Source organism: Panthera onca, chromosome C1 (genome assembly GCF_046562875.1).
Source record: "Panthera onca isolate mPanOnc1 chromosome C1, mPanOnc1 haplotype 2, whole genome shotgun sequence".
Classification (NCBI taxonomy): domain Eukaryota; kingdom Metazoa; phylum Chordata; class Mammalia; order Carnivora; family Felidae; genus Panthera; species Panthera onca.
Window position 1 is genome coordinate 26507759 of NC_138346.1, and position 12199 is coordinate 26519957.

General features: G+C 38.7%; 1 protein-coding gene and 1 long non-coding RNA gene across 6 annotated transcripts in view; one reads left to right on the forward strand and one right to left on the reverse strand.

Annotated features, from left to right (window-relative positions):
* Positions 1-1947: 1947 nt before the first annotated feature.
* The window catches only part of LOC144617127 (uncharacterized), a 179575-nt gene continuing 169323 nt past the window's right edge, over positions 1948-12199 (reverse strand). For both annotated transcript variants that reach the window (XR_014138043.1, XR_013557190.2), the window contains exon 6: positions 1948-2109. This is a non-coding gene — a long non-coding RNA (uncharacterized LOC144617127). The remainder of the gene's footprint in view (positions 2110-12199) is intronic.
* Positions 4672-12199, forward strand: part of LANCL1 (LanC like glutathione S-transferase 1) — a 37155-nt gene continuing 29627 nt past the window's right edge. The window contains exons 1-3 of one of the 4 annotated variants that reach the window (XM_078450908.2): positions 4672-4726; positions 5034-5130; positions 8451-8568. In XM_078450908.2, coding sequence (XP_078307034.1) covers positions 5050-5130; positions 8451-8568 — 199 coding nt within the window. In that variant the 5' untranslated portion in view covers positions 4672-4726; positions 5034-5049. The other 3 variants (XM_060623363.3, XM_078450909.2, XM_078450910.2) reach the window with 3 other exon arrangements.

Here is a 12199-nt window from a genome sequence, read left to right on the forward strand (position 1 = left end):
ACTGTTATGGGCTAAATTGCCTCCCCCTTCCCCAAATACATATGTTGAAGCCCTAACTCCCAAGTACCTTAGCATGTTGCCGCACTTGGAGATACAGGTCCTTTAAGGATGCAAGTAAGGTAAAATAAGGTCATTAGAGTGGGTCCTACTGTATTAGGACTGGTTTCCTTATAAGACGAGATTACCAAACAGACATACAGAAATACCATATGGAAGACACAAGGAGAAGGCAGCCATGTGCAACCTAAAGAGAGAGCCCTCAGAAGAAATCAACCCTGCCAACACCTTTATGTTGGATATCCAACCTCCAGAACTGTGAGACAATAAATTTCTGTTGTTTAAGCCACCCAATCTGATGGCCCTTTGTTGTGACAGCTCCAGAAGACTAGCACAGGTATGTCAATGCCAAACGTTTTTTCTTTTCAGTCAGAACTAGGGAGAGATTCTTTGGGTTCTTCAAACTAACAAAGAGAGAACTTGTTCATACTTTGTATCTGAACTTTCAAAACAATTCTATACACTCCCCATAGTAAGTTTGGATCCATGCCTTATGCTATATTCAAAAGTAAACTCCAGTAGGTTAAAGATCTAAAATATAAGAAAACAAAATGCAGAAAGCCATCTTTGTAGCCTCGGAGTGGAGAAAGACTTTTTGGACATGAAGCTAAATCCTCAAATCCCAATGTCAAAGTTGGATGGGTTTAATTTCATTAAAATGAAGAATTAGAGTTCAATGAAAGATACCCTAGAAAAAGCTAACAGATTAGTGGAGATTCTAAAGCCAAAGGATACCTGCAATATCCTCCCCTCCAAAAACAAAAACAAAAGACAACTCCTGTAAATCAACAAGAAAACAATGCAATACCTAAGAGGAAAATGGGAAGGATATGAATAAATAAATCTCAGAGAAAGGCCAGATGTCTGAAAGGCATATGAAGAAAAACTCAATCAACATATTTAGCAACAAAAATACTGGAAGTTTAACCATCGATGACTTTTCCACATTGTCCATTAGAATTGCAAGAACTAGGGTCACCAGAGTGGCTGGCTCAGTCAGTTAAGCATCCAACTCTTGATTTCAGTTCAGGTCATGATCTCATGGTGGGGAAATCAAACCCCATGTCAGGATCTGAGCTTGGCATGGAGCTTGCTTAAGATTCTCTCTCTCTCTCTCTCTCTCTCTGTCTCTCTGTCTCTCTCTCTCCCTCTCCCCCTTTCCCTCACTCTCGTTATCTCTCTCTCAAAAACAAATTGCAAACACTAGAACACTAAATAATATCCAGTGTTGGAGAGGATATGGGAATGACAGAAACTATTAGATACTATTGAAGGGAATATAGATTCGTCCAGTATTCTGGAAAGCAATCTAAAGGGACTAGGGAAACTAAGTATAAGATGTCCTTTGATTCAGCAATGGGTACAGTAGTCCCCCCTTATCTGTGGAAGCTATGATCCTCAGTGGATGCCTGAAACCACAGATAGCACTGAACCCTACATATACTATGTTTTTCCCCCTAGGCATTCATATCTATTATAAAGTTCAATTTATAAGTTAAGCATGGTAAGAGATAAACAACAATAATAATAGACAAATTATAAAAATATATTGTAATAAAAGTTATGTGCATGTGGTATCTTTTTCTAAAAATATCTTATTTTTAATTTTTTTTTCTTTTTATATGTTTATTAACTTATTTTGAGAGAGAGGGATAGAGAGCGAGCGGGAAGGGGTGGGCAGGCAGTGAGAGAGTGAGAGAGAGAGAGAGAGAGAGAGAATCCCAAGCAGGCTCCACACTGTCAGCCTAGAGCCCAATGTGGGTCTCGAACTCACAAACCATGAGTTCATGACCTGAGCCAAAATCAAGAGTTGGAGGCGTAAGTGACTGAGCCACCCAGGAGTCCCTAAAAATATCTTATTGTACTATATCACACTATACTCACCCTTCTTCTTGTGATAATGTGAGATGATAAAATGCCTGCACAGTGAGATAGGGGAGGTGAACAACGTAGGCATCATGAGGTAGCATTAGGCTATTATTGAGCTTCTGACAATTTGTCACAAGGAGGATCATCTGCTTCCAGCGAAAGGTCGACCATGGGGCACTGAAACTGCGGAAAAAGAAACCACCAATGAGGGCAGACTATGGTATATATCTCAAGAATACTCGCATACAGATTGAGAAGATGTGCCTGGATTTACCTGGCTGTATTATCTATGATGTGGAAGTGAGAAACAATGCCCATCCTTAGGGGAAAGGATAAGTAAAACGAGGTGGAGACAACTATGAAGATATTATACATTATCTAATACAACCAACTGTATACAGAGCAACACAGATCTAAATCACAAGTTGTTGAGTATTTGCAGCACTATTCCATTTATTAAAACACATACGAGGGCGCCTGGGTGGCTCAGTTGGTTAAGAAGTCGACTTTTGATTTTGGCTCCGGTTATGATCTCAGGGTTCCTGAGTTTGAACCATAAGCAGGGCTCTGCACTAACAGCAAGGGGCCTGCTTCATATCCTTTGTCTCTCTCTCTCTCTCTGCCCCTTCCCCACTCACACATACACATTTTCTTTCTCAAAAATAAACAAATGTTAAAAAAAAAGTCTTTAAAGGACATTCCTACAAAACCCATATTTTCCAAAGGATATATAAATTAAACATATTGTGGTGTTTGCCTTCTAGAGGAGAAGAATGGGTGGGAACTGGGAACTAAGAGAAAAATTAGAATAGGGTCTTGTATGCACCAATAATGTTATACTAAAAACCAAGGAGTATGATTAGCTCGTTTCTGAACCTGAGATTTAAATACACACACACACACACACACACACACACACACACACACACACACACCAAAACCTCTCCCCAGGTTCCTCCTGTATTTTTCAGCACATTATTCCAGCAAGCTAAATCTTGAATGAGGATACTGGAATTAACCAGACAGTTGCCTAATCTTATTAAACACTTTTGGTTATACTATCTCTGTATTCACAATCCCTGGGGTAATCTGTCGCCTCCTCCCATGGATAGTCGGCATTTGGCAATGTCTGTAAAAAATTTTTTGGTTGTGACCACTCAGGGATTGGGTGTTACTGGCACCTAGTGAGCAGGGGCCAGGGATGCTGCTAAACATACAGCAATGAACGAGACAGGCAACAGAGAAGCATCCTTTTCCAAATATCAATAGTGCTGAGATTGGGAACCCCTATAGTCTCTACACAACCTCACTGCATTTTCCATTTACTTCTTCGGTCTTTGAGAGGCTGTCCTTCAGGCTGACCAAGATACTCCTTTCCTTTTTCCCATCCTACTCTCCTACTTACTCTCCTTCCATCGTTGCCCGCTTCTACTCTTATTTCTGCTCAAGCACAATCAACAGTCTTAGTTTGCCTCTTTCCCCGTAGTAGTCATTAATCTATTAAATACCACACTGCTTTTAATTGCTCATATAAAGACTGTGAGTGAGATAAACTGATAGTAAGCCATTAATAATTCAAGAAAAGTAATTGATAAAGTGCCTCTCACTCTCTTTCCTCTTCTTCCTTATGAGTTGCTCCCCCACACACCCATCTATTAAAATAGGAAGGCTATCCAATTTGAGATTCACTGAGGGCCTCTACTAAATCTTCATGAATTAGGTGAAGGAGCTAACAAATGTCTTAGAAGTAACAGTTAAAAAACGGACTGAGCCAGAGGGGGTCAGAAGCCAAGGTGGCAGTGGGGTGGTGATTGAGCTTCAGTCATTGGATGTTTGATGCTTGAGAGTCCTCCACTGAAACCAGAGGAAGGCAAAGAGCAGAGAGAGTGACTGTTTCTGACTTTTTAAACTGGACTCCAAAATTCTCTGAGCAACAGAATGGGCCCAATGTGTGCCAGGTGGGATTTAAGTGTAAATGAAAGGACTGATTTTCAGATAATGGAGACAATTAAAACATTGAATTTCAAAGTTATGGATGTCCTGCTTTGTTGGACTTCGTTAATTTTTTTAAGTACTCGGGTACACAGTGTTACAGTCCAATTTAGGCTAATGAGCAGATCAAAATTCTTAAGAGCTGTGATTTGTGTTTTCATGCATTTTCCTTGAAGTGTTAATTGCCATTTGACAGCTTGTCCCTTAGGCATTCACATCTCTTCTTCAGTACCTTGGAGGTTAAATTATCAATTATCCCCAAAAGACTCTTTTTACAGCTCTTCAACATAATCCTGTTTTCTGTCCTTGATGAAGCTAATGGTGGCAGTGGGTTTTTTTTTTTTTTATTTTGTCTCTTTGGGTTTTGGGGGTGTGTTTGTTTTTTAGAAACAAAAGAAAAAGTTTGGAAGGTCTCTGGAGAGACATTATCCTCCCTGTTTTATTCAGTCTGAGCAGTAGAAATACGAATATGTTCAGATCTCAAGGCAGTCTTTTTTTCTTCTACACATACATTCCTAATTTTTATGAATCATGTGGACCTGAATTATTTTTTTAATAAACAAATATTAAGAGAGAAGAAAGGCAGGAAATATGGGGCACAATTGCACGTTACCCTAAGGTACGTCCGCATTCGAAGTACCCAGGAATTAAATCACCCTTGTAGCTTTTAGAAATCACACTCCTGTCTCTTTAACAAACTGTAAGCGAGAAGAGGGCGGGCCTCCAGAGTGCCGAAGGTTCTGATTGGTCCGACTGGCAGGAAGTGGGCGGTGAAAGCGTGGCTTCTGTTGGTGTCCGAGGCTGCTGGGTGAGAGGCCGAGGCCTGGCTGGGCTTCTGGACGCTGTGCCGTAGCTTCAAATCGCGGGAGTGGGAACGGAGGGTGCAAAACGGGGTCCCTTCTTCGCTGTGGGCGCGGGGCCCTGACAGCCTTTTCGCGGAGGTGCAGCGCCCTTGCAGCTGGGCCACGATCGGCGCGGGGTCCACTCAGACCACCAAGACCGCGGGGTGGCCCAGGAGCTGCAAGGAAGGTGTTGCTCGGCGGCTTGCCCCTGTCCTGGCAACTCGGCCGAGGCCCCTGTCTCAACCTAGGTTCTTTTTTTTCCCTGTTCTGCAGGCTCGCTTCCGGCGCCATGGCTCAAAGGGCCTTCCCGAATCCTTATGCCGATTTTAACAAATCCCTGGCCGAAGGCTACTTTGATTCTGCCGGGAGGGTGAGTTTGGGATACATCTGCCTGCATCCCTACCTCCATCCAGGCCCTGGTGTTCAGAAAGGAGCTCAGTTTTGCCTGAAAGAAAGGGATGAGCATCCCCTTTTAAAATATATATATAATTGGAAGATAAATACATCAAATACATGTCAAAATATGCAATTTGAGTTTTAACATTTGTAAAAGTCATTGTTATTAATAATTTATAACTGAAATAACCTCAGTCATTGATAATTTAAATTACAAAAATGACGAATATGGCGTTTTCCATGTAGTTTTGCAGTTTTGTTCGATTTTGGTATGCATTTTTAAGAAGGGAGGAGTCCTGGTGGTATGTCACATGTGCCATGTTATTGCTTTATATTTGTACACATATACGGGCAGGGTAAATGATGAGCGTAAATTGGAGAGTGTGGTAAAGACATCTTTAAACTGAAAGTGCTAAGAGAAATTAGGGACATAGGCCTGAAATTCTTCCTACTGTTGCCACTCTGCAGAACACCCCCACAGCTGGAAAGCAAAAACAAAACAAAACAAAAAAAAAAACCCAGTAAATTAATGGTTAGCACTTTATAAGCCACTGAGCAAAAGAGAAGCTGGATGTAAGATACCAGAGGCCTGTGTTTTCTCATGCCTCTTTGAGTGAATGTAATTGTTAAGGGGGAATATAGTTCTTTTTAAGAATACCTAGTTGAGAAATCAGAGTGCATTAGGTTGGAAGAGTGATCTCTTTGAAGTGCACACACTTTTAATTCTACCAGTTTATTCCTTCTAAACTCATAATGCGCAAAGCATTTCACATGTATAAAGGCCTTAGAGATTTTGTATCTGCCAAGTCAACTCTATGTGGCTCTTTTGATTCTTTACTTAAAACACTTGTCACTATGGATTAACTTAACATAATCATCAGTAATGCAAGTGGGAGGGATGAAATAGATGGAGAAGAGTTGCAGGATAGAAGAGTACCAAAGTATGTATGAATCTAGAGTCAGTCGATTTTTTTTAGACCAAAATTGAACTACCCAAGCAAAGCTTCTTAGAACAATCTTGACGTCATATGGCTTCCTTTTGGCCATTTGGACCTGTGTTCTGTCTAGCTTTGCCGATCCTGAAGCTCAAGTATTTTGTCTGGTCTTGTTGGAGAGAGACCTGCTGTTTCATGCTAACTTGGCAAAGAGAACGTTTGAGGATTTATCCAAATGACACAAGCCTTCAGTAAAATACAGCTCGCTATTTAGACTGTTTATAAATTAAATGCTTTTACCAATTTAACTGTTTCCACGGGAGAAAAAAGCTATTCATAAATTTAAACTCTGGTCCAAAAATAAAGTGATTTATCACCTAACACATGGTTTTGGAGAGATTCCAGAAAGAAACGAGCATACCAGTTCTAAAATTGTTTAACGTCGAACATCAAGGTTCAGACCCTGGAGATCTGTCCTCCTTAATTTGTTAACACAGACCTTCCAATTAGGAATTGGTCTGTTTTCTGGCGTCTATAAAAAAAAAAGGGAAGGGGGGCTTTTGGAGAGTCTGCAAATTATTGCTAGAGTTTGAATAATTTTGTGGTCTGCCACAAACAATCAATTTTGTCAGGCAGGTTACCTTTATTAAATGCAGTTATATGACAAATAGGAAGTGACTTCCCTTCCTGAGATTGAGGTGTTCTCATTCTTGGGCTCAGAGTAAGGCCAGGCAAGACGATAAATTATCCGTGATCTATGAACAGAAAATGACATGTTCTCATGTAGATGCACTCTTCTATCTAGTTGAGATTTATAGACCTTTTATATTAATACTGAAGTATATTTTATCTTACTAAATGTATTTTCAAGACTTGTTGAAATCTTAAGCTCTTGGCAGAAATTGTTAAATAATGGGAGTGTGTCTGTCAAACAACGTGGTTTCTTCTTCAGAGTATAAAATAAGGGATCATAGTGGTGCTTCAGGATAAATAATCCAGATATGGTTGATAGTCTGGTTTGCCTTATCAGAGATGCTCTTCAGAAGTAAAATTTTATATCTTTTATAATAATTCTGATACTGTCTTCTTACTTTTTTCAGTGTTGAGATGCCCTTTTTAAAAAATGAAATTATGATGCTAACAGGTAGTAGTTAGGTTTGTTTATAATCCTTATGGTGAAATGAAATGTTTGTAACCATGTGATATTCCCCAACCTTTTGAAGTTTTACTGCTTTGTAAAGTCCAAGTCTGGGAATCACAGCAGGTTCCTAAAATTTTTGAGGGATACATAAAGTGACCTTTTAAGACACTTCATGATTCAGTGTATACAGAACTTTCAAAATGTTTTTCAGTTGCCTGTAGGATGAATAACATAATGATTATGTGGGCCTCACAGTTTGCCCAGCATCTATGGGCCTTCATATGGATGTCACTAACCCACAGCCTCCACTTTAGTGTGCTTTTAATCCATATCCAACTAATTACTTGTTATAGACCCTTGGACTGCTTAAATTTTTTAAAAATATCAACATTTATATCCCTGAATGTGAAAGACCCAAGGCCCATGATTTCATTTGATCCTCAAAGTACTTTTTGAAATTGGTGGGGCAGGTATTATCATCCTGATTTTATAGAGGTAACTGAAGCATAAAGAAGTCATATGTAGAGCGAGATCACCCAGCCAATCACAGATAAAGAAATAGGCAGCCTTATTCATCTGGGCAAAGCCCCTCCTTTGCCAGGCACTATGCTGGGCACAGGTTTTTTGATACTAGGTCTGATATTCTTTCTACTCTGCCTAAGCCTCCTGATATCCATGAATTTATTTTGATTTTCTTATCCTACTTCTACAATTTGTAAAAATTGTTTATCCATTTTTTCACAGATGGACTTTAATAAATGTTTATCCTCATTTTTTAAATAACAAAAACAACTAGAGTGTTTCTTTTGGAAATTAATATTGCTGCTGCTTGAATGGCTAGAAAATAGCAAACATCTTATGATTTGTGCTTAGTTTATTAAAATGATTTTTATTATAATAAAAAATATTGGTTTAAGTAACAGATGTTCCCTAATAGGTGGAAATTACAGCAGTCTATTTTAGCATTTATTTACAAATTTTATGTAAAACATTTAAGTTGCAACAAAAGTATTTCCTGCCTTGAGTAGGAAAATATAGTAGCACCTTAAAGTTTTATTAATTTGTTGTTAAGAGTAAAATAATTGTCCAGTTCTCCCAGGCAAAAAAAAAATGTGACCTAAGTGGAAATGAAGTACCCTCCTATTTTTGATAGCCTATAGTCTGGGAAGTTGAGTGGTCCATATTTTTTGATACTTGTTTTCCCTTTAATACTTACAGCTAACTCCCGAGTTCTCACAACGCTTGAACAATAAGATTCGAGAGCTTCTTCAGCAAATGGAGAGAGGCCTAAAGTCAGCAGACCCTCGGGATAGCACTGTTTACACTGGCTGGACAGGTATGAAGTGCTGACCTTGAGCTGGCATAAGCATTACAGAGGAGAGCCAAAGCATTACCTTTGGAGAGCTGTCTGACAGAATGGGACGCCCTTAAGTGCTTATTACTGCATCTGTATATGAGTAATTGCTTCCAGGAGAATGCGGTGCTCTCAGCCTACCCTTGATATCTTTGGGTTTTTAACAGTGCTCTGAATTTAGGGCAGGGTAAGCATATTCATGGAATATATCATACCTGACACAAATTTGGATAGCTGCTTGTGGAAAGAAAACATGATGTTTAGCATTACATAGTCAATTTGGAGATGGAATTTCAGTGGGAAGAGCTGGGAAGCATCTCAGAATACAACATGTGAAACAGAAATAAAGGCAATTTATCCACAGGAAACAAACAGGGATCGTACATGAACACAGCGTGAACCATAGATTGCTTGAACTGATCCTTCCAGATAGTCATCGCTAGTTGGTTTGCATTCACTGTTTTGCTGGTTATTGAGATGTGGACAGAGTTTGGGAAGAAATAGTATATAGGTTTCAAGGAAGTGAGAGAGAGACAAACCAAAGAAGGAATGCTGAAGAACTTGAGTTAGTTTACTGATGTAGAGAGACAGAAAGACGGCTTTATAATCTTGAAGCACGGTTTAGAGACTCCGTGTTTTCCAGTTACTCAGAAAAGAAGGCAAAAGGAGGAACAAGTTTTCAGCTCAAGGAATTAGATTTTAAGGCAGGTTGCTTGTCATGAAAATGCAGGTTCATGGGCCTCACAGTGGAGATATCAGTTTAGCAGGTCTTGAGTGAGGCCCAGGAATATGCATTTTGCAAGCCTCAGTGGTCCTGATGTATATAGTCCTCTGTGGACTGCACTTGGAGAGTTTTTCTATAGCAGGAATTTACTAATAGCAAACCTTTTAGTAATGACAAGTGATTCTGTCCTTATGAGGGCGGGGAGGCAGAGAAAAATCAGAATAAAATTCTGTTAGGGATATTTAAGGTCATTATTTTCTAAAATAAAAGGAATGGACTAGTTAATGTTCAGCCTGCCTTCTTAGCTTCGTTTTATAATTTCGGGGGATTTTAGAAGCTTAATACAATGTTTATTGAAAATGAGAATAAATGTGAAAGTATTTTGCTTCAAGAAGAAAGTTGTAAAAACATTTGTCATTTAAATGAACATTACTATTTTTTATTTAAAATTGTGAGAATTTGGGGCTCCTGGGTGGCTCAGTTGGTTAAGTGTCCAACCCTTGGTTTTGGCTCAGGTCATGATCTCACAGTTCGTGGGATCAGCCCCAAGTTAGGCTCCACGCTGACTGAGGGGAGCCTGCTTGGGATTTTCTCTCCCTTTCTCTCTGCCCTTGCCTTGTTCATGCTCTCTCTCTCTCTCTCAAAATAAATAAACTTTAGAAAAATTAAAAAATTAAAAAAATAAAATTACAAGTATTTGAGCAAAATAGAACAAGTACAATGCGTGGTTATCTTTAGCTTTCCTCTTGATTTCCACATCTAAAGCCCACACTTACAGATCTTTTCCCAATATATTTGGAGTTTCTATTATTTTGTTATTCCTGGCAAAAAAAAAAAAAAAAAAAAGAATACTAAGACAGATGGCTAGATTTAATTCCCTGACTACTACAAAAAGAATGACTGAAATCTCTGTCCTACTCACTCATTCAGGTGAGCTATTATTATTACATATTATAAGGTACATTGCTTTAGGGAGAAAAGAAGTGGGGATTGACTTCAGGTTTGAATTAGTATTTTGACAATGTTGAAAAACCATCAGTCAGGCCCTCTACTGCTGGGGCTGAATGAGATACTAAAGGTTAAATAGAAGAGGAAATAGAAAAGGAATTCCACTCCAAGCAAAATGCAAGTGTGGCTAAATGTTTTGGCAGTATGAGTTTCCAGTGTCATCTCCTTTGAATGCCAATATCCTTCAACTTTTTGTCTTTAAGTATTTATGATACTTACTGCTGGCTCCTGAAAGCAGCTTATATGGCAAGTGTCTTAGGCAAATTGGCATACTAAGCAGTTTGGGTTGTTTTATGATGTAGCATAAAATCTTCTAGATAAATTTGCTAATGGCTTTGGAAGGAAGGGATCCTGATGTCTGCTAATTGAGCACTGTTAAAAAGCCATTATTCCCACATAAAATGGACTGTCTCCTCCAATGTTTTCGTAAGTAAAATGCTTTTGTTCCCTTGCCAGTGTTCAGACGGTCTGAACAGTATAAAACTCTGAGTTGCATAAGAAACTACATAATGCTAATTTGACACAAGAAATCATGTCAGTACCTTCTCTTCCCATTGTTCTATCTTACCAAGTATCATCTCTTCATTATTGCTATTTTATTGCCATTAAGTGGATTCATAAACATTTTAAGGTAATAAACACACTTGGTGTTGTGTGTCAAACCAGTGTTTACATAATTATGTATTAATTTGTATGTTACTCTTTGTATTCCCCTTTCTGTCTTCCAAAGAGGGATACTTTTTAGAAAATAAGGATTCTGTTTTCTTTAATTTGTTCCCAAAATTTAGTGTCATATTTTTTATAAATATTAATTGTTGTTTGTTCTTGTTGCTAACTTGTCCAAAATTATATTACTTTGGGAAACACTAATTTATCACAGAAAAGCTTTAAAACTTGATCACCTTCTTCAGCATTGGTATTTATTGAGCATTTGGTGATCATTATGTAGTTTGTATGAGAGAACTTTATGATTATTATTAATTAGAACTTTAAGTTACCATCCTATTTTGTTAAGTTTCATTCCCCAGTGGAAGTATGATCTAATAGTTAATGCTCATTCAGATAGAATCAGGATTTAGAATAGGGTTAGGTTCTGCTGCACATATATGAAAAAACCAAAATGACAGTGACTTAAATAAGATAGACGTTTATTTCTCTTCTGTAAAAGAAGGCCAGTGCAGTTCAGGGTTGATATAATGGCCTCTGGATATCTTTCTGCTCTATCATCCCTCAGCCACTGGCGTCTACCTCTTGGCTAGATCACTGCTGAAGATTAATGCATTACATCAGCCTTTCAGGCTGCAGAAAGGAAAAAGAGGCAAAAAAAAAAAAAAAGAATGCATTCCTCTCCTTTATTTATTTTTTTAAGTTTATTTATTCATTTAAGAGAGAGAGTACAAGCCGAGAGGGGCTGAGAGAGAGAATCCCAAGCAGGATCTGTGTGGTCAGCATGGAGTCCGATGCAGGGCTGTATCCCATGGCTGTGAAATCATGACCTGGGCCTAACCAAGAGTCGGAAGCTTAACCAACTGAGCCCTCTCATCCAACAAGCTTCCCTCATCTCCTTTTAAAGGACTTTCTGGAAGCCCCACTCAACATTTCAACTCTACCTACTTTTCATTGTCTGGAACATAGTCACATGGTCACTCCTGTCAGGAAGGATAGTAAGCGTAGTCTGTTAGCTGGGGTTAAGTGGATTTGGGGTAAGATCCTAGTAATCTCTGCTATGAGTCCTATATAACAAGAAAAATGATTTTTTTTATTGTTTGCACAAAGCATTTGGACAACGAGCCTTAATTTTTTTCCACCTATAGAAAGATCTCTAATGTCTGCCAATTTGGAGGGAATTTTTATCTTTAAAATATTTTGAAGTTTCCTAAA